The 26351-nt window shown below is 48.2% G+C and overlaps 6 protein-coding genes across 6 annotated transcripts; all 6 read right to left on the reverse strand.

The window, feature by feature from the left end:
* Positions 1–321: 321 nt before the first annotated feature.
* On the reverse strand, positions 322–2235 carry I302_102853 (uncharacterized protein; the record flags this gene model as incomplete). Its single annotated transcript, XM_019188222.1, has 3 exons — positions 322–1421; positions 1499–1757; positions 1867–2235. The coding sequence occupies 3 exons, from the start codon at positions 2233–2235 to the stop codon at positions 322–324; spliced, it is 1728 nt and encodes a 575-aa protein (XP_019051100.1).
* Positions 2236–5336: 3101 nt separating this feature from the next.
* I302_102854 (uncharacterized protein) lies at positions 5337–10137 on the reverse strand (the record flags this gene model as incomplete). The annotated part of the gene is made up of 4 exons (XM_019188223.1): positions 5337–6770; positions 6828–8176; positions 8240–9065; positions 9145–10137. The coding sequence occupies 4 exons, from the start codon at positions 10135–10137 to the stop codon at positions 5337–5339; spliced, it is 4602 nt and encodes a 1533-aa protein (XP_019051101.1).
* A 944-nt stretch (positions 10138–11081) lies between these two features.
* I302_102855 (uncharacterized protein) lies at positions 11082–12725 on the reverse strand (the record flags this gene model as incomplete). Its single annotated transcript, XM_019188224.1, has 2 exons — positions 11082–11222; positions 11430–12725. 2 exons carry the CDS (start codon positions 12723–12725, stop codon positions 11082–11084), a joined length of 1437 nt encoding a protein of 478 aa, XP_019051102.1.
* A 234-nt stretch (positions 12726–12959) lies between these two features.
* Positions 12960–13889, reverse strand: I302_102856 (uncharacterized protein; the record flags this gene model as incomplete). Its single annotated transcript, XM_019188225.2, has 2 exons — positions 12960–13159; positions 13301–13889. 2 exons carry the CDS (start codon positions 13887–13889, stop codon positions 12960–12962), a joined length of 789 nt encoding a protein of 262 aa, XP_019051103.2.
* Positions 13890–16443: 2554 nt separating this feature from the next.
* I302_102857 (uncharacterized protein) lies at positions 16444–21052 on the reverse strand (the record flags this gene model as incomplete). Its single annotated transcript, XM_019188226.1, has 12 exons — positions 16444–16472; positions 16534–16918; positions 16986–17173; positions 17236–17338; positions 17402–17647; positions 17707–17907; positions 18001–18459; positions 18528–18752; positions 18811–19020; positions 19094–19197; positions 19882–20050; positions 20111–21052. The coding sequence occupies 12 exons, from the start codon at positions 21050–21052 to the stop codon at positions 16444–16446; spliced, it is 3261 nt and encodes a 1086-aa protein (XP_019051104.1).
* Positions 21053–22333: 1281 nt separating this feature from the next.
* I302_102858 (uncharacterized protein) lies at positions 22334–25481 on the reverse strand (the record flags this gene model as incomplete). Its single annotated transcript, XM_019188227.1, has 8 exons — positions 22334–22641; positions 22706–22777; positions 22849–23187; positions 23242–23391; positions 23456–23888; positions 23955–24048; positions 24120–24318; positions 24380–25481. 8 exons carry the CDS (start codon positions 25479–25481, stop codon positions 22334–22336), a joined length of 2697 nt encoding a protein of 898 aa, XP_019051105.1.
* Between the last annotated feature and the right edge of the window lie 870 nt (positions 25482–26351).

Below are 26351 nucleotides of genomic sequence, written 5' to 3' on the forward strand. Positions count from 1 at the left end.
ATACTGTAGAAACACAACAAAGGAAACGCATGGATCATTCTCAACAGCCATAGACCAATTTGCCACACATACCCTAACGCACACAGATTGACGCTCGAGCAGGAACTTGGTTTTCGCAGACAATCTGTACCCCTTGACACACTCGGAAGAGTTTCATCTACCACTGCACTGTGCAATCAGACCCGAAACACAAGCGAAGCGATGCATTCAATGCATAATGCAACCCATCATAAACATTTTGCACAGGCACGTCACAGCGTACTGTACATAATTACATACAAACATACTCATCAGAAACACAATCAATGTCATTGTCCAATCTCACAAAACCTTCCTCAACCTATCCCTCAAACTCCCTTTCCCACTCACGCTCCCGCTCTTCTTCAGCCCCAGCGCGTCCTGCCGAGGGGACAAGGGCTGCAACCACTCCGCCTTCTCGTCTGAGGGAGTCTTGACATTGGTTATAGTGGGTGTGTCCAGCGATACCTCCGAATAATTAAGGGAAGGTACAGAAGCGTCAGTCTCGGTCGAGACGGTACTTGAGAAACTTGTTCGGTCCAACAGGGGCGTAGTCACTATGCCTAATCCCTTTGGTACTTGTGTTTCAGTTTGAGAGACCGTACGATTGGTAGTTGAAGTTTGTGTTCGGGTCCTAATGGAACTTGCAGGAGGGGGTTTGGTCGATCCTGCTCCGAATGATCTTGGAGCTGGACCAGGTCCAGGTGTTGGCGTAGATACGGATCCTGATTCTGACGCTGATGGGGTCGTAGCGGCGGGGGCGGTGTTTGGTCTTACTCTGCTTTTCTTGACTTTCAACGTGGCGCTCGACATGGCAGAATAGACACTTGGAGGTAATTCCGTAACGGGAGCCAAGGATTCATGTCCGGTGGTAGGCGAGACGCAATGCGTACTAGCAGGTCGAGTAAGGTTGGTCATAGGATACCTGAAATGTGGGATCTCCCTTGCCAGCGATCCACTCGAACTGGATGATGAATTGGAGGTGAGAGCAGAGGGGTTAAGCCATACCGACAGATTCAACATATCTCCATTGGGTGCCGATTTGGGGAAGAAGAGCGATACAGGTAGATTCCCATCAGTCATGGGGATAGGTTCCATAGCCCCTGGAGGATAGGGCCAGGGCATCTTCCCGTTTTTGAGGCGTCCCAATTCATCTATCACGTTCATCTCGCTCTCTGTCATTGCTATTTGCCAGAGTACCACCGATTTGTACAGGCTGCCATCTTTGCCTGCTGATCGGAGTAATTCACTTTTCAGCTCGTCGACCGTGATATACGGGTTGATGTCGACTACGATCGGTGGAGGGAGGGAACGGAGACATGAAGAAGAGGGGCCAGCAGAAGATGAAGAGGATGGTTGGGGTGGTTGGGCAAAGTATGCTCGAAGGGTTAGGGGGACGTGATCTGATCACATCGTTTGAAATGGTACGTCAGCTTCGACATATACTACGTGACGAAAGGAAGAGTGATATCGAACTCACTAATTGGCATACCCATCACTGGTCTAGCTACGATCGAAATGATGTCCAGAGGATTGTATCCGTTCAAGAAATCAGGGAACCAATGTTTGATCTTGAGCTCTCCTCCCGAGACGACATTCTGATTTGGGCCCAGACTCAGTTCAAGTTGAGTGGGATCGTCCAAGTTGAACGCTGGGAACTGCGAGAGGAGATGGACCGGCCGGCCGAATCGCTCGGTATACGCTTTGGACTGGAGGAAAGCTTGTTGTGGGATTGACACCTACGTGTTTACGGGATCAGCTTTCCGAATCATGCAGTGTGAAGCCATGAAAACCGGTGAGAATACCGCCAGCATCCGAGGAAAAGCAGGATACAGCAAGATAACCCACCTTGAACAAGCTCATCGACCCATGTCCCACAGTCCTAGCTATCTCCCTCCTCAGCGCTGCAACCCCCTCATCAGGACTGACTGTGACACAAAAAACATTCTTGGCATCTTCATTATGTCCCGCAAAGGGCATAGGATCAATGGCCACTCTCAATTTAATCACCTGTGCATTGAGGCTTGGAGATCCGGCGGTGGTGAGGTTGGGAGAGAGTGATGAAGGGGTGGATCTCCCGTGGCTGTGGAAGGTAGATGACGTACTGATGTAAGGACTGTTGGGGTTGGAAGAAGAGGCGATGGAGTTGGAGTCGACTGAAGGGGCAATAAGGGATGAGGAGGTGTTTTGACGAGATTTCCTGGAGAAGATTCCCATGATGCTTGAGTGAGTGAATGTGATGGTGATGATGATAAGTAGTGGACTTCTAGTACTACTTGTTTGACGAGATCGGTGGTTTAATGAGTGAATATATATGAGTGGGCACTGTTGATGCGGGAGTGTAGTGATATGGGATCAATGGCTGGAGAGGTCGTCGAGATTGAGATTGATATGGTCGTTTTCGTAAGGGTGCACAACAGATGATACTATGAAGATTGTCAAAAAGCTACAGGAGAGGACGAACAGGGCCCGTGGAATGTGATTTGGTTAATTAATAATGCATCTTGCAGTCATATATCTTACATATGTCCTCGTGCTGTGAAAAACCGGAAAAGAAAAGAATAGAGATGATCGACTCTTTCAACGGCACGTAATTGAGACAATCAGGTTCAGGTTCAGGTTCAGGAACCCTTACTTAGCCTTTCGATCGATGGCATGTTACGGTAAGTTATACCATAATCGGTAAGTTGAGATGCTCACACTTGACTTATCCGTATGCTTCAAATGCCGTGATTCATCCTTGCATCCTGAGAGGTCCGCGTACGACAATCATGCTGGGGCGTCCTGCATTTACATTACCTACGTAGGGAACGTGAAAGCCAAAGCCATAGTACGGAATGGCGTTCGAAGTTATTCCGGGTGAGTGCGAGTGCGTGTGCGTGTATGAAAAAGCTCACATGTATGCATGGGTACAAGAGTTATCCACAATGTAATACTGGCATGGCATGACCTGATCAGTTGGGTTGAAACCCAATATGAACGTACGACGTACTGAACTGAATTGAATTGGATAAGATGGATGGATCAACTTATGGAATACGGTATCTCCTTGACCTCAGCATGCAACCGATTTCTCCTGTAGACTGTTATAAACGGTATATCCCAGTCTACCGATACTTCATTCATGATGTTCCGGCTCAACTATGATCTGGGTTTGACGTCGGTATGTAGAATCTAGCCTTTCGGCGGATATAGTATTTGAATACAGATGGTTCGCCAATTCCCTGACTTATTCTTTGTCTCAACAATCAGAGGATCGACCAGAGGGTTCGGGATCCGGCACGGCACGGTACGGTACGGTACGGTCAGACTAATTTGGTTTACTGTAGTCTCATCCAGTGATCGCCTAAACTCAAAAGTCCTGCTACTACGTACGCTGTACGTCGTATGTCGAATAGAGATCTTCGGGGTATTCATGTCTCGTGTATAACACTCAGGATATACTATATACAAGTGTAACGAGCCATTAAAGATCAGATCTCAGCTCGACATCCCATGCCGACGTCTTGTACAATGAGATCTGCGGTACAAGTAATGCGATGTAGCGTCATTACGTCCATTGTACGCATTGGCCTGAGCTTGAAGTAACCTATTTCGTCTGCACAACCATACTGTATCTACCAAGTGGCTTACCTCGTCCGTCTTCACGTCGGCGTGAGGTATCTTCCTGCCGCAGTATCAGTGCATAAAGTGCAGATCACCCCCACATGCCATGATGTCTCATATTGCACCGTATACGTACCCCTCGGAGGCAAGTTGATTGGATCGTCATCCACAGAAGCAAAAAACGGATAGACAGACAGGAGAGCAGAAAAGGTCGTACGACCTCCAATGAGGCATGGCGCCAACGCCAACGCCGACGCCACAACGCATGCATGGTAGTGCGAGTGTGTTCTGTAGGCGTAGGCTAAAATAGCAAAAGTTGTCTTTGAACGTAGATTCTCCGGATCGGAGTGATACCTGTAGCAGCACCATTCCAGATGACAGGTTGATTCCCGTAAACGCCCGTAAGGGGCGTTTCTCTTCCTACCATGCAGCTCTAGCTTATCCTCGCATAAGGATACAGCGTAGTCCAGTACAGTAGTTCAGGATCACATGCCAGGGATATGTATATATAATCATAGTGTGGCGATCATCTCTGAAATTGAAAGTATGATGTAAGTGGATCTGCAATACCGTACGTACCGTACGAATGCGAATGATCGTCGATCAACCGACCGACCGGAAGTGGTAACTTAGATATTCGTGCTGCCACACCTTGCTCGTCGTCATAGTTATTACACATGGTGCGAAATGCATCCGACTGGTGGTCTTACAGTACGATATTATACGACGTCTAGATCACTCTCTATCGGAATAGACTACACGACACGTTTAATGTGCAACACAGATGACATGTCCGGATCCATACCAATACCAAATACCGATCGATATCTTTCTCATTCTCGTATTTCATTCGTGAGCAGGGCGAAATGGCTATTCCATTCCTACTCTTGCTGTTATTCTCCAAGATGATACCTCACAGACTAACCGGTTAATCGTGAAACCGGTTATAGCTGGAGAAACACAGGAATAATAACCAACTCTCACAACGGATATTCCTCTAACACGAGAAAGAAGAAAGAAAGATCTAGTTCATTTCATTCCCCATCTCGTTGATTCACATCGGTTGTTCCGTCAACCCCTACGAGACTACACGTTTCACTTCACACTTGAGACCGGAAATACCTGTCGTACTGTACGCTTGAAAGTGGACCGATTTACTAGCCGACATATATTCTTGAACATGCTTTATACCTTCGGTACGGGGGCCGTGCGTGTCGGACGCGATTGTAGGGAGCCAAGATGCCGGTCGATTCATAAATTCCTGATAAAACTCAAACTCATCAACCAAACTCTACAGAGCACGGTGATATAGATAGACCATCGCAGAATGCATCTCGCGTCATCCACAAGTGACCATTTCTCATCTTTTATCAGACAGAGAAAAAGTAAAGCAAATTATTCGAAACTATGGAAAAGAAAACTATGAAAATGCTATTGATCTACCTTATCTTTACCTTACCTTTTGAGCTAGATGTTTGATGTGTCTTACCTTACCTAACATATGTAAAAATGTATGTAAGAAAATTAAATGAAATACAAGAAGAAAGTTGAGCGTCTGCGAAATGTAGTTATCGACGTAATAATTCTCCCTTTCCCTCATCCTCCCACTCTTCTGACTGATCCCCTATCGCATTATTCCCATAACAACCGACTTGACCACAGACGAAACTCGAATTCTTCGTCCTCACGATGCAATACCCCCCAGACCTAACCTATCGCTTCACAGCCCCTCGTCTAGGTAATCCCTTCACCTTCCTACCCCCCGGACTACCAGGTACACCTCCATCGGTCGCACCCAGACTGAACCCCCCATCAGCACCCCCAGGCGCGGGACTACCGAACCGTGGTGCTTGTGCTTGTGCCTGTGCAGCAGGTGGTGCGCCAAACGAGAATCCGCCAGAGGCTGGTGGAGCAGCAGCAGGGGTAGTAGATTGGGGTGCACCGAACGCGAATGAGGGTTGGGAAGTCGCCCCGGGTGTGGCTGGTCCAGGACCAGGAGCGGGATTGCCAAAAGTGAAGGTACTGTTCGTTGCGGTTGGTGTAGATGGTGTAGTGGATGGTTGACCAAATGTGAATCCTCCTGAAGCTGGTGCAGGGCTAGATGCAGCACCGCCACTACCACCACCGAAGGAAAAGTTGAATCCACCCGCCGCACCTGCTGCGCTAGATGAAGGTTGTGGTTGTTGACCAAATGGGTTGGATGCACCTGCGGGAGGAGCAGGAGCAGAGGAACCGAATCCTGATGAAACTGTTGGTGTAGCTGACGACTGGCCGAATGTGAAGGATGGTGTGGAAGTAGCAGCTGGACTACTTGCAGCTTGAGCAGGTTGACCGAATGGGTTGGACGCAGGTGCTAGAGCTGGGGAAGTGGTAGCAGAGGATGAAGAACCAAACCCGAATGGGTTGGAAGCGGGAGCAGGTGTTGGCGCAGAAGAACCGAATCCGGGAGTAGAACCATTAGGTTGGGTGGTTGATGAGGGAGCACCGAAGTTGAATCCTGTGGAAGCGGGAGCTGAAGTGGTACTTGCGCCTCCGAATGGGTTGGATTTGGCAGTGTCGCCGTTCGTCTTGTTCTCTCCGAAAGGTGTTGAAGTACTCGTACTACCTGAAGTACCAAATGTAAACCCTGTACCAGTTGCTCCTGTACCGCTAGGAGGAGCAGAGCTACCAAATGGGTTGCTTGGAGCAGCATCCTTCTTCTCAGCAGGTTTGCCGAATGAGAATCCGCCTGAAGCAGGTGCAGCCGAAGATGGACCGTTGGTAGTAGCAGCAGCACCAAAGCTTGGAGTAGGAGCGGGTGTGGTCGACGATGTTCCAAAGCTGAAAGCTGGCTTGGCGGTCTCAGTAGGTTTCGAGGTGGTTGCACTCGATGACCCAAATGAGAAAGCAGGTTTAGCCGGTTCAGCAGCTTTTGGAGCTTCTGTTGACGGTGTGCCGAATGAGAAAGCGGGCTTGGCAGCTTCAGCAGGCTTCTCTATAGCCGGTGTGCTGGAAGGGGTACCAAACGAGAAGGTTGGTTTAGCAGGTTCAGCAGATGCCGAAGGGGTACCAAAGCTGAATGTTGATTTGGAAGGTTCAGCAGGTTTGTCGGACGAGCCAAATGAGAATGCCGATTTGGGTGCTTCAGCAGGTTTAGATGCTCCGAACTGCCAAGTCGATCAAATCAGTTCCATGTATTTCGTGATATACAGCAAACAACTTACCGAGAAAGAAGGAGCAGGACTATCTTTCTTTTCCGCCTCTTTAGGTGCACCAAAATTGAACCCTCCACCGTTAATTGGAGGGGTCGAAGCTTCAGCAGGTTTACCAAAACTGAAAGTAGCAGCAGGGAGTTCCGCAGGAGGCGCTTTAGGTTCTTCGGTTGTTTTCTTGGGTATACCAAAGTCGAATGCAGGCACCGAGGTTGGGGTAGCAGTTCCAGAGGGAGGAGCAGACTTCTTGCCAAAGAAATCGGGTATGCCTGATCCTGAAGCCGCGGGTTTCTCCGCCTCAGCAGGGGGTTTACCTAAACCGAACGAGAATGATTTATCCTTGCTTGATTCACCATTGGAAGCTGTGCTTGGTCCAGAGAAGAAAGATGAAGCGGGTGGTTTGCCCAACGGGGTCGTTGATCCTGTCGCCGGAGCTGAGGGTGTAGACCCATTCAAGGTGAAGAAACCATTCGCAGGTGGTTGTACGGGTTCAGCGGGTTTGGAAGGTTTTGGTGCGGTCGGTGGAGATTCGGGCAGAGCTACGATTGAGCCTCCGGCAAGCGGCGACGAAGCTCTGGGACGCGTTGATGATAGACCAACTCTAGCTAATGGGCCGCCAGGCCTTCGCCCAGGTGGAGGAACGTTGAGTGAGGATGAGGTGGCAGCCGCTTGAGAAGAACTTGCGGCTGCACTTTGCTCTGGGGTAGAAGTCGATGGTCCGTTTGAATTGGCAGGAGTAGGGTTGAGTCCGGCGAAAGAAATACCCGAGAAAGAAGGTAATGGTATCTTTGCCTGCTCCAACTCATCCATATCTGGTAGATCCTCTTCCTTGGCTGAGAATCGTCCAGATGATGGGGTAGCCGATCGAGAATAACTCGCTGCTCCGACATGGGTACGCTTGGTGACATCCGATCTTGCTCGTAAGGAAGAACCGCCTCTCGACCTCTCGCCGTCAGCCAAAGGTTGATAGCCTGCGGACGATGCAGTTTGGGTGGATGCATTGGCTTGACCGCCTGGTGAGGGAGCTGTAGCGGTGATAGTAGGAATGGGCGGAGGTGGTGAAGGTGAAGTACCTCTATCCACCGTTGTCTTTCTCGTCCTTCTTCCTCTTGGTGTAGGTTGTGGTTGTTCTTCCTCTTGTACAGTTTCCGGCTGTTTGGATGTTCCCCTTTTCGTTTTTCTGGTAGTTTTGGGTGTAGGCACATCTTCGTCGGTAGTAGGCCTCTTCAGCCTGGATGAACGTCGGGGTGTAGGAGCAGGTGCAGGAGAGTGTGATTTCTGTGAGCTCGGCAAGTCCATCTCCACATCTGAAGCTTGACTCTGAGCATCCGAGGCAGTAGGTGTAGGTGATGGTCTGTAATCTGATGGACCTGTCATGAGCTTTGCTACATTTTCCGCAAGCATTAAAAATGAAAAATGCTTACCTCTATCGTCAGACTGCCTAGACCTCCTCTCTTCTCTAGCCTGTTGATCGGCTACCTTTCTCCTTCCGTACGGACTAATCATAACTGACACTCTCTCATCCCCGCCCAATCTATCTTTGTCTCTCCTCTGCTTCGCACTATCCCCAGCAGCAGCAGTAGCGAGCGGCACGTTTATCGTCTTCCTCATCGTTCTTGATGATTGCCCAATAGTGACAGGAGGGAGTTCACCTTTCCTAGCGTCGGTAAGGGGTGTCTTCCGCATCGATTCGAGGGTATACAATATCCGTTCAGCCTCGGATTTGTGAATTGCCGGGGGAGCTTGAGCTGCACGAAGTTCACTTTCTCTGACGAAAGCTTTCTCCTCTTCGTGCCATACCAATTGACCTTTCCTTATTGGTGGGTGGGAGAGGGAAGGCCCAGCTGATCCCAATCGCCTTGAAGCGGCAACAGACGCAGGTGAGCCAGGTCGTGCAGTTCCATCCCACCGGTCTTTCATAAACCAATCTAACACACTTCCTTCCCTCTGTCTATGTTCCCCATCCACACTCATTCTATCGTCTTCTCTATCCCTTGTCTTTTCGCGATCTCCATTAACACTTCCAAATAACATGCTGCCAGATTGTCTTAAGCCTCTAGTACTACCCGATCTAGTCAATCCACCTCCCATGCTAACGTCAGAAGCTACACTAGCAGCTCTGCGGATGTTGGCTGTAGTAGCTGACCTAGTCAGACCGGAGGTTGAGGCTACAGCATTGGACACGTGGGGTGATTGGCGGTGCAATGGTGATGGAGGGGGTTTGAAAGGTGACACAGAGGGTAGTGTGAACTATCAGCCAGCTCATCTTTCAGCTCATCGCTCCTTCGTACGTGACATAGCTTGATATATAATATGATTGGACACTCACATCTTTCGACTCGAATCTACTTGGCGTCCTCCTACTAGGCGTACTAGGTCTAACATTCGCAGCCGACGAGGCAGCTCCTCCAGCAGTGGAATAACGCGATTTCCAAGGACTCCACGTCTTTCCCTCTTCTTTCCCATGATTTGAAGACTCCACATCCATCTGATCATCATCCACCAACGAACTCAACTCCACCCTCTTGGATCTAGTTAACATTCCGCCGGCCTTCCTGGGCGAGGAATTCGCCAATACGTCAGAGGGGGGATCAAGGTACGACATGGACTTCGAACTTGATAATCCGCCTGATGAAACTCCTCCCCCTCCCAATGGTCTAGAGAAGTTGGTGGGCTGCGTGCTGGTTATATGCTGGGGCAGGTGAGATTTGGGTTTGAGGGTGACATTGGGTGATAGAGGGGGTAACATGAATCCTGATACTGCTCTACCTTGAATCTCGAATGTGGGTATAGCCTCAGGCTCATATTCGTTTCCTGTACCATCGCCATTCTCCTTACGCCTCTTCGCTCTCTGCTTCTCAGGTGAAGGTGAGTTCCTCCTCGATCGTTTGATAGAGGGTGATTGCGTTGCAGACTGATCCTCTAAATCGTTACCAAACGAGCTGTAGGAATCCCTTCGCCCACCACCAGTCGACGTTCGAGCGGGAGTAGCTAGCCATTGAAGTGGTCTCGAGAAGATGGATTTGATGCCAGAGAACAACGAGCTATCCGAGCCTGATCTAGGTAAACTTCCATAACTTGATGAAGAGGATAATCCAGGTCGGGTAGTTTTGGTAGGTGATTTCGTCGGACTTTCATCCCATCCGTCATTGCCTCCTCCCAGAGAGGACGATATGTTGGCTAGGTCCGTCATGGTTGCTGAAGATGATAGGCCAGAGAACGATGATGGCCGGGAGTATGGCTTGGCCAAGGCGTGTAGACGAGGATGAGCGGATGGACGAGCAGCGCCGGGGAGGGAGGATCGGGATTGTTCTTGTGACATCTTGATTAACTCGTATTGCTTTCTCTACAGACTGATGGATGTCCAATGGATATACTATTGTGTCTTGATGTGTACGAGAAGGTAGGAAAGGATATCCGGAGTATTGCTGAAAAAGGAAGGATGGATTATCGTTAAACTCGCATAAAGAAAAGGAAGAGTCGTTTCGTTTTGGGTATGCTATGTCGTTATAGCTTTGCTAATGATCTCGATGCTGCTGCTTCTGATGACGGGGTCCCTCGTCCGGCAGGAGTGAGAAGAAGGTGACACTGTTGTTAGTGAGTTGTTGTTGTTGTTGTTGATTGTGTGTCAGTAGATGGATGTGAAATGGGATTGAAATCTACCTGCTTGAAATTATCATCGGCCAGTGTAGTCTCCCCTTGGCTCGGTGTACTCGTACCCTATTACCCTTACTACAATGACACGCGTCAGAATGGAGCACTGAAAAATATTGACATTTTATTCCATTTAATCCCAAAACGAATGACTGTACCTCTACCTCCTTTACCGCTTGTGGCGAACAATTGCGAACTCTTGTGAGACCATCTCATGTCTCGTTCACAGCTCATGCATGCATATGGCAAGGAGCAGGAGCACCTCAGGCGAGGGTATATACTCTGATGATAGTTAAACAATCCGTCCGATGCATCCGTGTTGAAACGGCAGTGGACCGATACTCGAAGGCTATATGCTCCCAAGGTGTAATCCAGCCAAATCACTATCTGCATTACATTTACAACTTATTTACCTATTTACCTTTCTACCCATGCACTATATACCTATTCGTATCAAAGATTCAAGTCATGTGTTTCAGAAGAAACAGAAATGAAACCAAAATCAAAAGAAGGGACTAGTAATCGCGATGAAGACCAAGCACAGGGATATCCTATATGTCCACCATAGAACACCTGACATACAGGTAGACCGCCTTCTCCAACCTCACGTTTCTAAGGTAACAAAGCAGCATCTGAATTATCAGTCAACTCCCAACCCAACTGAGCCAACCCTCTGCCGATCCTTTCGCAGAACGCATCTCGTCGAGGTGATCTTTCCGGGAAATAGTATTTGAGGATGGCGCGAAGGTTTTCCTGTACAGTCGAGAGAAAGGGTGTCAGCCAGTGTACGCCTCTACATCGATGATATCTAGCTTGTCATTGTCTTGTGGGAACCCCCTCTCCCTCCTCTTTCCTGTGTACTTGTCCTGTATCATCGTTTGTCCGAAGAAGTGGAATGAAGCAGGGACACAGAGGCTCTTCCCCAGAGAGTATCACCTCCAAGAGGAGACCGCAGCTCACCTTGACATTATCCACGAACCCCTGCGCATCAATCTCCATCTCATTACTCAACCCGCTCAATCCCTCCTGATAACTTCTCTCAGTCCTATCTCTAGGAACGGTCCTCCCTCCAATCCCATTGATCGTCCCATTAGCCAACACGACAGTAGGCCTGGCATTCTTGGGGAATACGGGCGGTCCGGATCGTTCAGCGGCCTTCTCAGCTAAAACTTGAGCTTTACGTTCCCTTTGTAATTGGTTGAACTGTCCTTCGAAGGATTGATCTTTGATTGGTTCAGGGAACTTCAAGGTGGATGATCGTCTTCTTCCTCCATTTACATTTTCATTAGGAGTAGGAAAATCTTGATGATTACCATTGTGTCCGTTCAGTTGAGACTGTCTTCGTTTCAATCTTGCTCTAGAGGTCGAAGGTCCAGGTCCACCTCCCTCTGATGAACCCCCCTCATCTTCAGACATATCAATATCCCCATCCCCATCCTCATTGTAATTTACCGATCTCCTATTCCTCTTGCCCTCTACCAACATCGTTCCATTCCGTTCATCTCGATCTTTACGTTTCTCCACTTCCCTCCTGTGCAGTTCAGCTTGTTTGATTATATATTCTGCTTCCTTCCTCATCAGGAGGTTATCGTGCCGCAGGTACGAATCTTTCGGTGTGGGGAACGCACCCTCTCCCATACCTGTTCGAGAAGGTGGGGGAGGTAGCGGTGAATCATCCTCTACAACATGTTGAGAACCCGCTCTACTCGTGGAATTGGATTCTCTGATCAATAATGCCTTCTGGGTTCGAGTAGGGACAGAAGCGCCGACAGTGGATACTCGAGGTGCTTTGGATTTACCCGTAGTGGCTGTGGTCGGTGCTTTGGGCGTAGAGGTGGTTCGTACCAGCGGTGGTGCTGCCTGAACGGTAGTAGTGGGAGCTGAAGGAGGTGGTGGGGAAGTCTTGCGTTTCTTCTTAGGGTGAGTGTCGGATTTAGCAGAGTTGGGTACTTTAGAGGGAGCAGTAGTCGGGGCAGCCGCTGGTGTAGGAGCGGATGATTCCGGCTCGGATTGGGCGGCGGCAGAGCTCAATGCTGAGAGCGATGATGAGGTGGACGAGTCATTGTCGGAATCAGGAGAAGGTTCGCGGGAAGAAGGGAGTGATCCAGGTTTGAGCACGTCAAGGGTGATGATGTTTGGTGGAGAGTCGGGAGAAGATGAGGACGAAGACGAAGGTGACGGTGAAGGAGAACGCGGAGTTGGAAGAGGTCGTTGAGCAGCGGTATGAGATCGTGTGATTCGACGTTCGGGAGACATTGTGTTTATGGGCAAGGTACAATGGTATGATGTTAGAGTAGGTGTGGATGATGATGTTATGACATTCGAACGTATAACATGAATTGGTTGGAATAGAGAGAATGAATAGACATGATAATCAGCGATAAGCGATATGACAAGTGGTATTGAGACGTATCAGCAGGATGGACTGAAATAAGGTTGAGAAATGGGATGGGATGGGGTGGTCGAATGCCGAAGTGATCATACTCGTCATCATCCAACGAATGTAGTCAAAGTTGTCTCATCCCGATCAAGCCGAAGGGGGCGTGGTGTGGCATTCACACAGTAAAGTAGTCGACTCAACTCACCATCATTGTTATTATTGTTATTCTCTCTAGGCGTATAGGCGGTCAGAGGACTGGAGCTCTTTCTAACTCTCTTGGAAGGTATGATCTCAGCAGTAGCTGTCGAGGCTGTGCACGGGGCGCATCGAACATCAGTTGATAGGTACAGTGATATTCGTAACGAGGTTCGAGAAAAGAGAATGCGCGATAGAACGAGATCAGCGATGCCACTATCGAAAAGAGGAGTGGGACGCGCAATCTCACACTCACCTCTAGATGGTAATGGAGAGCTAGCATACAGATCACCATCATTCTGCAATGTCGTGTTGTTGGATTGTCTAGAGATCGGTTTATTTTCTTGATTAATCAATTGATGAATCGATGATGTATTTCCATTCCCATTTCCAGTACTGGTACCATCTTCGACAACAGTCACATCGTCCTCTCCAATCCCACCTTCTCTACTTATAGTCGAAGCTTGCTGTTGAGGTACAAGTGCAGGTGCAGGTTGCTCTTCAACATCGAGATCAGGCGCATCAACGATATTCCCATTCTCATCTTCCACAACCCAAGCCCAACCCTTCATACCCTTCTTATTCTTCTTCTTGGTACTCTTCCCTCCTCCAGGTGTAGATGATAATCCTTCACTTGATCCTCTCAGATTCCCCATCGACCTAGAACTGGTCAATCCACCACCATTACTAGATGTAGGCTGTTTGATTCTGGTCGAAGATAATATCATACTACTACCCCCATTACCTCCACCTATCGAATGTCTCGCAGAAGTTGGTGTACCCAATGAATTGGCGGACATGGGTGGTAAGGATTGACGACCTTTTGATGGATTGCTCGACATCATGTGGGGTTTGTTTGCGACGTATAGTATGAATGCAATGAATGATGTATGATGTATGATGATGTATGATGATGTAGTCAAGGTGTAGATGTGAAAAGAAGTCTATTCTCTGTTGGTCGCGCGGTAGGACCCTCAACCTCGAACTGCCTCATTCAAAACGCTATGTTCGCATAGTGGCGTAATTGCCAATTGGATTGATTGGTTGGTCCAATCTAATCGTCCAATCCCTTCAGAGTCATGCCATGCCCCTGCTGCCCTGCCCTTGCTGTCCTTTGTACACGTCATTATTTGCTACTTCTATGAAAGGGTGATAGCACAATCGTACACCATCACGCCTTCAAAGGATCTATGGCAAAAACTCAGTATCAAAAAAGCATTCTTCGGTCCTATCGTAACAGCGTTTGTATAGTCGTGTCAAACGATCCATCTCATATAGAGCAATCCTGAATCTAGTAGCGATCAGAGCAACTGCTCTTCGCTACGATCCAGTTCAGCCATACGTACGACAAAGAAAGCGATCAGACTGCGCTTCGTTCCAGTACGCTGATGATGGCCTGACGGCGTTCGGGCAACAACTTACCGTGCAGTACCAGTATCCTGATCAGGAAAGAAAGACCCGGTGGGACCAAATGTTTAAAACGTGAAAGGAAAGGGATCTCCTGCATTGCGTAGACGTTGCTGTCACCAGACCCCACAAATCATTTCCACCAATCAGCTTCTCTTCTACTTTACTATTCGAAAAGCAACCTGATTATTCGATAAAGCATGGAGGTGTATCTCCTTCTTCTCCATATCACGTTCTGCCCATTTTTTTCCCCGCATATTATCGACTTAACGTTCACAAGAAATGGGTTCGTGGAGGGGAACATGTATTCTCATCATGATATGCAGGCTCGTTCTCATCGTTGCCTTGCTGCTGCATCGCGCTGTTGAATCGACAGGATCGCTTGTCTGATCCCCTCATGATACTGGCTGGTCGGTTCGTACCATCAACATCATCAATCACAGTGCTCAGCTTCCACATGAAGCTGCACTGGCTCTGATCTCCCTCATACGTTGGATAGCGAAGTTGATGTCAGCGTCTTAAAAGGAGATACGAATAAAATATTGTAGATGTCAATCTCATGGTTCAATCCATTTATCAAGAGCTAAAATCACTCGTACTGTACTTCCCTTTTCAAAGTATCCCGCAGCTCGCACGCCGTCCCAATGTATCTGCCATTTATGGTCCCCTATAAGATATCAGCGCATTGTGGGCGCCTGTAAAAATTTTACTCCTCATCGGGACCGTCCTTCCGATGTGTATGTCTGACAAAGCCTGACTGGCTCACAACTACTGTACGTGGTACGCTACAGTACACCTCAACCCAAACGAGATCCGATCCGTCCAGTGCACCCTCGGACCTTCCTTCCAATGATCTTGGAACGAACGAAGAGGATCTGTCGATATAGCATGAAAGTAAACAGAAATACCTCCTCGAAGGACCTTGCAGGAAGCGGAACAGCACTTAAGAGTTATGTTGTAACTCAGATCCTAATCACATTCAGCCTGGGACACCAACGACCAAATGATGGGGTCGAATGAACATGCGATACTTGCTCAATTAAAGACTTGCTATCATCTATTGACGGCTCGACGATATCATACTGCGTCGTCTCGCTACTTAGTCTACACGCTCGGTCAAAGGGATGATCGAACACAATCGCACATTGTTGTTCAAAATTCAGTGTGACAAAAGTGCCGTATCTCATGACCATCGACGTATCCACGATGAAAGCAGTGATCAACAGCAAGACGCCATAATGGCAAAAGCCCTTTCAGTCCTCCCTGTAGGTCTGTTTATTGCACAATTGGGCTCTCGCTGGCAATGTCAAACATCATCTCTCAAGGTCGAAGGGCGTCGTAGTCAACAGTGACCGAAGATACAACAGCAAGAGAGGGGCCATGGCGAGAGCTCTACTGATCCTATAGTACTATATTATGGAGGTTTTGAAAGTCAAATCGCCAAGGCCAAGTGCGATCTCACCCAGCAGAACCAGATTTTATCGCGGTGTGCCCACCGTTAGAACGTACTGCAAATAAGGCTGTCGGGACGCTCTGATCAATCTTCTCCACCCCTCGTTCGGGGGTCAATAGCAAGAATAGAAAGATGCATTGCAAATGTTACACCAAATCATCATACTGTATATGAAATAAAATATCATCTGAGCTGCAGGGAAAGTGACATGGAGAAGGTGGAGCATGAACGGTATTGGAATGAAGTGTTATTATCTTTGTATCTTGTCGGATCGAATCAAAAGTGCAGGGTGATTGAGGAATGGAATCAGAATGTGGGAGATGTAGTGAATGAGTGAATGAATGAGAGAAAGGTAATCAAAATGAGGAGAATCATACTAGAACGGATTATTTTCTGTGTTAGGGGTATATACTGTGTATGAACTATGATATAGCAAATCAGGAAAAAAACGAAACAGCAGAACCAAATGTGATGTCAAGCCCCGATCCGGAAGGTATTATCCGTAATTGGTTTCAGATTCTTCGATGACGAGGCGATGCTCAATGGGATACCTGGACGTTACTCATACCTACACCCACAATCAGCTTTCCATAATCTCAACTGCACTATAATGTATTGCATTGACTCACCATGAGTAACCCCCTCAACCCCCTGATCACTCCCCGCCGACCCCGTATACCCTCCCCTACCCGTAACATTCGCTCTAATAGGATGAGGACCCACATGCGGGAAATACGGCCCAGTAGCAGTATTAGGACTGGAGTTCGCAGCGGTAGGTGAAGGAGGCATTGGACCAAACGCGGAAGTACCTCCAGAGGATGATCTCGAGAATTTCATATGTGATATATCGAGAGATTGATGTCGCATCGTGGGGTTGATACGAGATTGACCATGGGGGTGAGGATGGGGATGAGCGGTCGTGTTTGAATGGCCCGTGGAGGCTTGTCGGACTCTATCTTGGATGATGGGGTCGGAATCGCCTTTGGAATGACCAGATTCGGTTCGAGTGGGTTGCTACGGATATTAGAACAGGATAAGCCAATCATTCTCAAACACCCAACACCGAGGGCAGGTAGCTTACGGTCGATCCAGGCCAGAGATCAGAGCTTCGTTGAGGATTTTGGTAGCTTAACGGACCAGCAAAACCTAAAGCACCATCGTCGGCTGACCGATAAGAGCCACCACCTGGACCATTGAACAGGGCTCGGACATCTGTCGATACAGTGACAGGGCGTTGTCGTCGCTCGACGAGAGATTCACCTTCAGCTTCTGTTGGACGATGTCAGCTTACTATTCGTTGCGATAGACCCATCCCGCTCAGCTGAGCTTACCGTTATTGTTAGCGCCGGTGGCTAATAACTTGCTATTGAAATGGGAGAAGGCATCGGCGAAAGAGTCGACCCGTTTGGTAGCGTTCGAAGGATACACTTGGATCTGCGCATATCACCGTCTCAGCATCATTATCAAGTGTGACCAATCTGCACGGTTTAAACTCACATTATGTTGACCCAACCATTCCTCCAAAGCATCTCTAGCAGTACCCAAAAAATCGATATTACTCCTCTGACACCTAAATTTGAAGATGGCTTCGTCCCCTTGACCGAACTTGGCAGAAGGTACAATCGCAATCTGGTGATCTCGCTTGACACGTTCAGTGAATAGGATAAAATCGCTGGACGTGACTAGACGTGTCAATTCGGGATTGGGCGGGACGTGAAGATCAGCTTCGAAGGGGACATGGTCCTATATACACATAATCCAGTTAGTCTATCTGTGTATTCGTCAACGTGAGGTAAACGTACCAGTAACATCGCAGCGGCGATATGAACCTGAGATTCGGGGCCAAAGATCGTTACTATATCACTGGCGCTTTCTTTGTATGGAAAACGAACGACCGAGTTGGTCTTCTGTTCGATATCATGTATGAAGATGCTCTTTTCGCCCAGGAGAGTTCGGTGATATCGTCGAGGGATGGATACACTCTCGACAGTATAGTCTTTGTCCTATATGCATCATCAGTATATCAGCTTAGTTCCATTACGTGGGGATCACAAACAAAGCTAAAATCAATGTGCACGGAGATATCCCACACTCACTTTTGGATTGACCAGCTCCATGACAGATTGTTTCAAGCTCTCCAGATTAATCGCATTCTTCGCCGGCGTCCTAGCCACGACGTTATCCTCATTATCTATATACCCTCCCAGCGCTGCGAATTCCTCGGCGTTCGAAAACTTCACATAAACACCATAGAGCTTCATGATCCGTTGGATATTCTTGCCTCCAACCCCGATTATCCGCTTATGATAGCTCTCGGGAACATGGAATGATACCTCGGCAGGCAGTTCCTCCTGTAACATTGATAATCCCTGTAAAGAACCCAAGTCGGATCCAGAGACATCCATCAGGAAATTGTAATCATTGAACGTCTCGAATTTGATCTTGACTCCTGCCATTTTCATGATCTTGTTGATCTTTCCGTTCTTCTTACCGGAGATGAATTCGCGGTGTTCGTTGGCCAGCTCAATCTGGAATCGGATCTCGTGGTGGAAGTTCTGATTATGAATCAATGAAATTAGTCAGCACGTTAGCGCAGGGATACGGGTGATGCGAGATAGCTCACATGTATAGCTTCGAGTTCAAGTACCATCATTACACTCGCTCTGACTTCTTGTTCTAGTCCATGCATCTCAAAGCAATTGGATTTGAAAACGACCTCAGCCCCGGTGGCATGAGCGATGCGCTTGAGGATAGGTTGCATCTGAGCAGGGTTCAAGGTAGCCTGTGGCATGAGGACATCGAAAGATATCGGAAGTAACCAGAAAGATGCCACGTAGAATTGACAAGCCTAAATATTCGCCGTCAGATGTCATTCCACGCCCTCGGAATGGCTGCATCAGACTTACCAATCCCATGACACTTCTGATTGTCCTTTCGATGTTGACTCTATGATCCCCAAACACAGTGATCAAGCTAGCTTGAGAACCAATCGATGGCACCTGAATATACGTCCCATTATCGTTCATCACACCTTTCACTTCCTCGAGCCGTTCCGTGAGCAACCAATCGAGTTTACGAGGTAAGATGGCTGTATCTCTCGAAATGACAAGTTTGCTCTGAGATTCAGCACAAACACCATCAGCTATATCCTCCAGTGGATTAACAGAGGTTAGACAACAGCGGACATACCTTCTGCACAGCAACGTTCAAAAGCATATCCCTAGCCCGTTGCACACCGAAAAATTCACCCGTAATCCAGATCTGATTCGCTTTACCCAATTGACCCTGTTCACCTCCATGAATACTCAATCCGGGATGGGGTCCATTCCCATACTGACCCATATTCGGACCCATCCCCATACCCATATTCATCTGGTTCACGCCCATACCCATATTCGGTCCTGGTCCTGGTCCACCCATCGGTCCACCTCCCATACCTACATGCATATGATTTTGACCATGTCCACCATAAGGCCCTGGCCCAGGTCCTAGTCCCATACCCATTCCGGGAGCTGGTCCATGACCGTGAGGACCCATATGCATACCTGGATGCATATTAGGGGGCATTGGCGAGCTGATCCGGCTGTTGGGGATACTTTGGTATCCTGTGTGCATTGTTGACATCCCAGTGTGGTTTACTGACATGGGATGAGGGGGACCATGCATCGGGTATTGCATACCTGGACCGCTGTATGGCATTCCCCTTGTCGTCGAGGGATCGATATGGAGCGGTTGAGGTTGATAAGGGTAATGCACGTGTTGATGAGGGTTGTAAACTGGTGGACCATTATTGCGCTGTTGAGGGTGAGGCTGGAAATTACCGTTCATCCCTCCCATCCCCATATGCATCCCGTTCATTCCCATGTTAGATCCACCAGGTCCAGGTCCCGGTCCAGGTCCCATATTACCAGTCATTTGTATCCCCATGTTCCCGGTAGGTTGCATTCCCATCGTGTTCATCCCTCGATATCCTAGACCTTGTTGCTGACCAGGTTGAGGGGCGTTGAATACACCAACAAGGGGAGTGGGGTAATAGATGTTGGTGGCAGTCTCTTCTTGGATAGACTGGATGACACCTCGTTTGCGTGAAGCAATAATGTTGTGGAGTTTGTAGTCGATATCACATACTTCGGAGTGAAGCCCGCTCTGTTATGGAGATGTCAATATCAAATAAATTGGTTTCTGGCACTGGTCTAGCTAACTCACAAGCTCATCCAACATCACCAGTAATCTGACTTTAGCAACCTCGACGCTCTCCAGCGGTCCAGTGATGACGAGCTCGCACATCCGTTCAGTCTCCAGACCATACGTGACAGGAGCGTTTGGTGGAGGTGCAGGCGCAGGGACGGTAGGACTATCATTTGAGGTAGACTTCGCAGTTGGCTCAGCGCCATTGGTACTCTCCGGTCCAGCGCTGCCTTCTCGTTGTGATCCTCCTCCGATCGTAGTAGCAGTAGCGGCGTCTCCTTCGGTGGTCTGAGATTGATTCTGACCATCAGCTGTAGCCAATACCGTCCCACCCAATCCAGCACCGGGAATCTCAATGTTCAGAACAGCTATATGAGCTTTCGAGTCTAGAGCAATCTCATCCAATCTCCGCTTGACGTCCACTTTCAATGGGGAGATGTTGGACAGGGGTGATTCCAGTATTTCAGTCCTTGAGACTTTCAATATCGTTTTATTATCCTTTGGCGTCTCTCTTAGGATCGCCCCTCTGGCCGACATCACAGATTGATATCCACCCGATAAGTGGAAATTCCAAGTGGTCGTCGAAGGGATGGGTACGGTATCGTCTTTCGCTGCTGCTCCGTTGGTATTGGTATTTGAGTCGGTCTGAGGTTGAGGGTTGAGATCGACTCCGATCGATTCTTTCGTGACTGTTACCAAGCATCCCTCTCTGGTCGTAATGTCCAGACACATTTTCTGAACATCTTGCCAATCCTTCTCTACCTGTGCGGCAGTGGTGAGGTTGGTGGTCAACGACGATTTGCCTGGTGGGGTCGTAGCTGAAGTGACGTTTGGCAGGGGTATGGTCGAAATATTACCTGAGCCTGGTAATGCCAATGAAGACGGGAGTGGGGAGTTGGTCGATCGAAGGGAACGAGGGGACGGTCGGTGGTAGGTGAATGAGGTGGTGTAAAGGTCCATTTTGAAGATGTAGAATCTTGGTTAGAAGGTGACTGGTTGAAGGGTATTGGGATATCACAAGGTGGACTTCAAGAGGTATAGGTAGAGTATACTTGGTATTGATAGTGGTGGGATATCAATGAGGCAAGAGAGAAATGTGTATGTGACTGGACCGGTATAGGTATAGTAGATATCACAGGTCAGCCAAACGTTCACTGTATCCAAAGACAGGTCTTGTAGACAGCATGGATGTTAACGAAGAGCCAGAGGATGAGATATTACGGTACTCGTATCGAGCACATGAGAGGAGGAGAATTGGATTGAATAGGGAGTACAGGGAGGCTGAGATGTCCAACCAGTGTAAGAAGGAAGTGAATGAACGGGTTATGGATGTCTCATTCCAGAGACAAGGTACTGTGGGGTAGGGTAGGGTAGAGGTGTTCGAGCGAATGAATGAGAGAGTAAGACAATGAAGAGGGTTGATCATATTATCTCATAAGACGGGACAGACCATGAGCCAATACGTTGTATAGCTTCTGCTAGCATACAAGACTCAGCAGAAGAGCAAGTGAACTCACCTCTATAACATATATACAGCAACCAACCGTAATATTCTATCTATCCTTTCCTATTTTCAAGTCTGATATTCCGGTACTATGCTCCCTCTCCGTCCGTCCAGTCAAGATCGAAGATGAGGTATAGTATGGTATGCCAAGTGATGTAACTCGAGGTATTCTTTCTTTTCCGTAAAGCACAAATCAAAGTCTGGGTATTGTATAAGATGAGATATGAAACGAATGCGGGGTAGCTCTACACCTGAGCTAAGTCCGCATGCAAGTGTATGTATTGATGAGAAGGTATAAGTTGGAAAATTAAAGTAAGAGAGAGAATAATGGAAGATGGACTGTACCAAGCTGTGAATCGACAAGTGCAACTACTAGTACTAGCTGCACGAGTAAGTGGAAAGGCGCGTTCGACGTAGTACCCTCGTTAGTCCCGCACTAAGATACGAGTTATCGGACATTTCCTACTTGGCAGACGGGGTGACGGGGTGACTATCCTAACTATCTCGTTCTGTACAAAACATCAATGCATAAGATAATATAATGGTCAAAGAGAACGAGAGAACAATACACATGCAACAAGGTATATATGGTACTATCATAACGGAAGGAAAAGAAAGTCGTCAATGAAATCGTTAAATGCTAATGAGAGAATAATAATGCTAGTTCAAATCTATAACTATGCCATGAAGAAAAGAATAAGTGTCCGAGAAACAAATAACGATACCCCTCCGCCAGCCTAATACTCAACCAACGCTCCCCGCCTCTTCCTCTCGTACATCCCATTACTAACCTGATTGGACGGAGCGTTCACGTCCCTCTCTTTCAGTGGTACCCCATTGCTAGTCGGATTGACGTATTTGGTATTACCGTTCGATGTATTATGCTGGTTAGAGTTGGTAGGTTCAATTACGAATCCTTCGGCCTCTTCATCTTGATCTTCCTGCGTCTCTGGATCAATCTCTTCAGCAGCTTGAATGACCCAACGGCGAGTGACTAGAGGATTGATCTGAAATCGTTCTTGATAATGTTCATGTTCTGGACATACTATACACGACCCATCGACCATCAGCAGAGATATCCTTCGATACGATGAAAGAGACAGACTCACAAGAATCCCGACTGGGTGGTATACCTTGTCCGAAAGGTAATTCCCTCATATCAGGATGAAAGTATGCTCGGTCTAAATTCCCCAACAAACCATCAGCTTCGATATTGCAATACCTTGAAAACGATGACCACAGCTGAACTCACGTCTACCATCCTCAACCTCATGCAGCTCCCCACACTTCCCATCTTTAGGATCCAACACTTCATCTCTACCTTCTTCCACATCCTCTTCATCCTCACGAGGAGCCAAGAAAGGATGTCTAAGTGCCTGAGCAGCTGAGAGACGTTTGGTCGAGTCCAAGCGAAGTAGTTTCTGACAGAGGTCAATCGCCTGGTCGATCGCTTCGATGTGTTCTCGTGCGTCATCGGGAGTAGGGTTCGTCATGTGCGGGGTATAAATATGTGGGTTCAATTTCATGACCAGTGAAGCGAGAGAGGAGGGATGGGAGTCGAGAGTGGGTACATTCGATATGATCGTTCGGTCTGTCATGAGAAGGTTTAGCACAATATATCAGAGGTTCGCTGCGAGTTACTCACTGTGAAGCAAAGCACATCGCTCCATCGCTGCCCTTCCAAAGATCGCAGCAATCTCCATCAAGGCTTCGATATCATCACTCGAGTTGAATACCGGGAACTTGTGCGTCAATATCGATAAGAGCATCACTCCAGCAGACCAGATGTCAATCGCTAAGTCAAAGCATCAGTACCTCCTTCCCTCGTATACAGATGTAGGAACGCTAAGTAGACTCACCAACAGTCTGATCCGGGCATTTAAGCAGCACTTCCGGAGCTCTGAACCCCCTCGTGCCCGCTCGGTTCGTCTTGATAGTCGGCCGCTTATCCTCATGAGGAAATCCAATTCTACCTTCACCCTGTCTCCCTCGTTTCCTCGCATCGTACACGGCCTGTTCCACTATTGGCGTTTCCCCAGTTTTGATCTTCGACCCCTGCAGGGAAGTAACAGTCGCAGGAGCATGTTGACAAGTCGGTTTTCTCGGTGGGACATATCGCTCGGCTAATCCGAAATCCACCAAGACTCCTTCTCCACTTTCGTAATCGTACAAGAAATTCGCAGGCTTAACGTCTCGATGGACGATCCCTCGTTTATGGATATCTTTGAGTGCGCGAAATAGGCTTTGGAGGTATGATCGAATGTGGGGTGGGTCCATGTGTCGGTAGAAGTGCTATATAGCACGACATGGTGAGTTGATGATATCATCACCACGGTCAATACGAGCTGGTCAACTTACTCGAAAATCGTCGCTCTGATGATAGGGCAGTACAATGATGATCTGGTCTTCCTCTCTGAACGCACTAATGAGTTGCGAGACATTACGACAACCTCTGTTCAATGAACAAAAAGTCAGCTAATCCACCGAACACATCGAAGAAGAGATATTGGCAATGTAGCTCACCTCAAAGCCTCAAGGATTGCCAATTCATTCTCTATCCTAGCCGGACTACTAGTTACCAAGATCTTCTTCAAAGCGACTTTGACCGGCGGTTGCTGTTCCTCATCTTCCTCCTGATCCTCATCCGGTATTCCAGACCAATATTCGTTGGCATACGTTCGATTCAAACAATCATATGCCAGATAGACAGACGAGAAGGTCCCTACATAAGCACAGTCAGCTCACCGAAGCCAATAAGAAGGGAGAAACGACATCGGACACACCTTCCCCCAATCGATCAACAACCTTAAAAGGCAAATACCCATCCACTCCCTCTCTCAGCACCGTCAAACTCTCTGTGAAACTCCGTATGTCCCGTTTAATAGCCGTTCGTTCGAGCACAGGCCTATGATCCATCTCGTACTCGTCTGAATCTCCCGAATGATAACTCTCAGGTGATCCGCTCCCCTCTTTCACATCCTGATCATCGATATTATCCGAATAAGCCTGTTCGTTGAGATCGATAAACGAGTGATTATGCCCTCTGGGCCTGGTCTTGGAGGAACCTTCGATGACTTGCGTCATTGTATCTGGGTGACCCGACGAGGTGGAACGTGATTTCACTGAAGGGGGAGGGGGCATAACTTCCCTCAGGTCGATAGTGAGTGGACGTGGATTCGTCGATACCTCCTCTTCCTCGGGAGTATCTTGAGGTTCATACTGTTCTTCGTCCTCATCTTGCTGCTCTACCAGGAACTCCTCCCCCCCTTCTTCTTGGGGATCATCTTCCACCAGAAACTCATTCCCATTCAGTAATCCTTCCGCGTCCTCTTGTAAAGCCAATATCGTCTCATCCCCTGCACCTTCCTCCAAAAGCTCCGTCTTCCCCGTCCGTTCAGAGAACAGCACGCTCTTACTATCCTCTTCTCCATCTCCATTCTCACTCGTCCTTCCCACCTCCACATCCCCTTCCCGTTCTTCTTCATAAGAGCTAGGTCCAGCTACAGCAGTAGTAAGTCCCGAGGCATCAGCCATAAACCGAAAAGACGAGGTCCCCCCATCACCATCCTCGATATTTGGCGTCGAATCATCCTCGAGGGGTGTACCCCCTCTTACGCGTTTGATCCGTCTGGGCGATATCGTCCCGCTCGCACTCGCATTGGACCTTTTTGTCCCGCGTGACGTAGAGAGCGATTTCGATGAGGTTGATGTAGATGTGGTGAGAGAGGGTATGGTGAGATGCGTATGTATTGGGCGAGAGGACGAGGACGAAGGTTCGGGATCATCGAACTCAAGAGGCCAGGTTGTTATTCTCGAGTTATTTGGTCTGGAGGAGGAGTTGGAAGTTGAAGTTGAGGGATTATGAGAGTGGGAGATGGAGGTCATGTTTATTTGCCTCCCTATTTCCTTTTCGACCATTTCGCTGTTTATTTTTGCTTGTGGTGGACCTGTTCTCGAGGATTGTTCGGCGATTCGCAAGGGCCTCTCCCTCGGCGAGTCCAGGTGAGAGATGTCTATACAATATTTATCGAAGATGACGCGGTGAGATGACGGACGAAGATGGAAAGACACGATCCAAACAAAAGTCAAAAGTCACAATCCACCACCACACTCAACATCATACACGCGACTGGGCTCACTTTACGTTATCAGCCCGATATCACGTGATACAACCGCTACAACCACCGATGTTGAGTGACTATCTCTGCTGCCGGAGCAGATACAGTACTGCAAAGCATGTATATGTATCCTGTAGATGGGTCAAATAGGTACTATGATGCATTTCAGAATAAGAGGAGAACTGGCTAAGAAACCCAGGTTAATCAATGACAGATGTCCTCGACTTGCCATACAGCCACAGTTAGAGGATCATTCGCCCATAGGTTTCCTTCCTCTCCCAGGTCCTGCAAAACCTCGATGGTCTGATACTGCGATTCTGATGCCTTCTGAACTGTAGCTACGATGAGCTGAACATGCTTCTCAGCTATGGCTACTCTTGGTTCTGAAACGTGACCTCAATGAGATGAATACCGGTATCAAGTGACTTATGACCCCCCGTGATGATCACACTAGACTACCCGGCTCGTATAAGGCCTCAGGAGTGATAGCCTCCAGTACATTAATTCAACATCACCTTACACACTCGCAACACTTCATGCTAACGGTTCTCTTCCCTCTCTCCTGCTCAACGATTGCTGTCCTAGACAGAACGACCTACCTTCCTGCATCTCCAGCATTTCCGGCTCAAGCACGAAC

Source organism: Kwoniella bestiolae, chromosome 1 (assembly GCF_000512585.2).
Source record: "Kwoniella bestiolae CBS 10118 chromosome 1, complete sequence".
Lineage (NCBI taxonomy): Eukaryota > Fungi > Basidiomycota > Tremellomycetes > Tremellales > Cryptococcaceae > Kwoniella > Kwoniella bestiolae.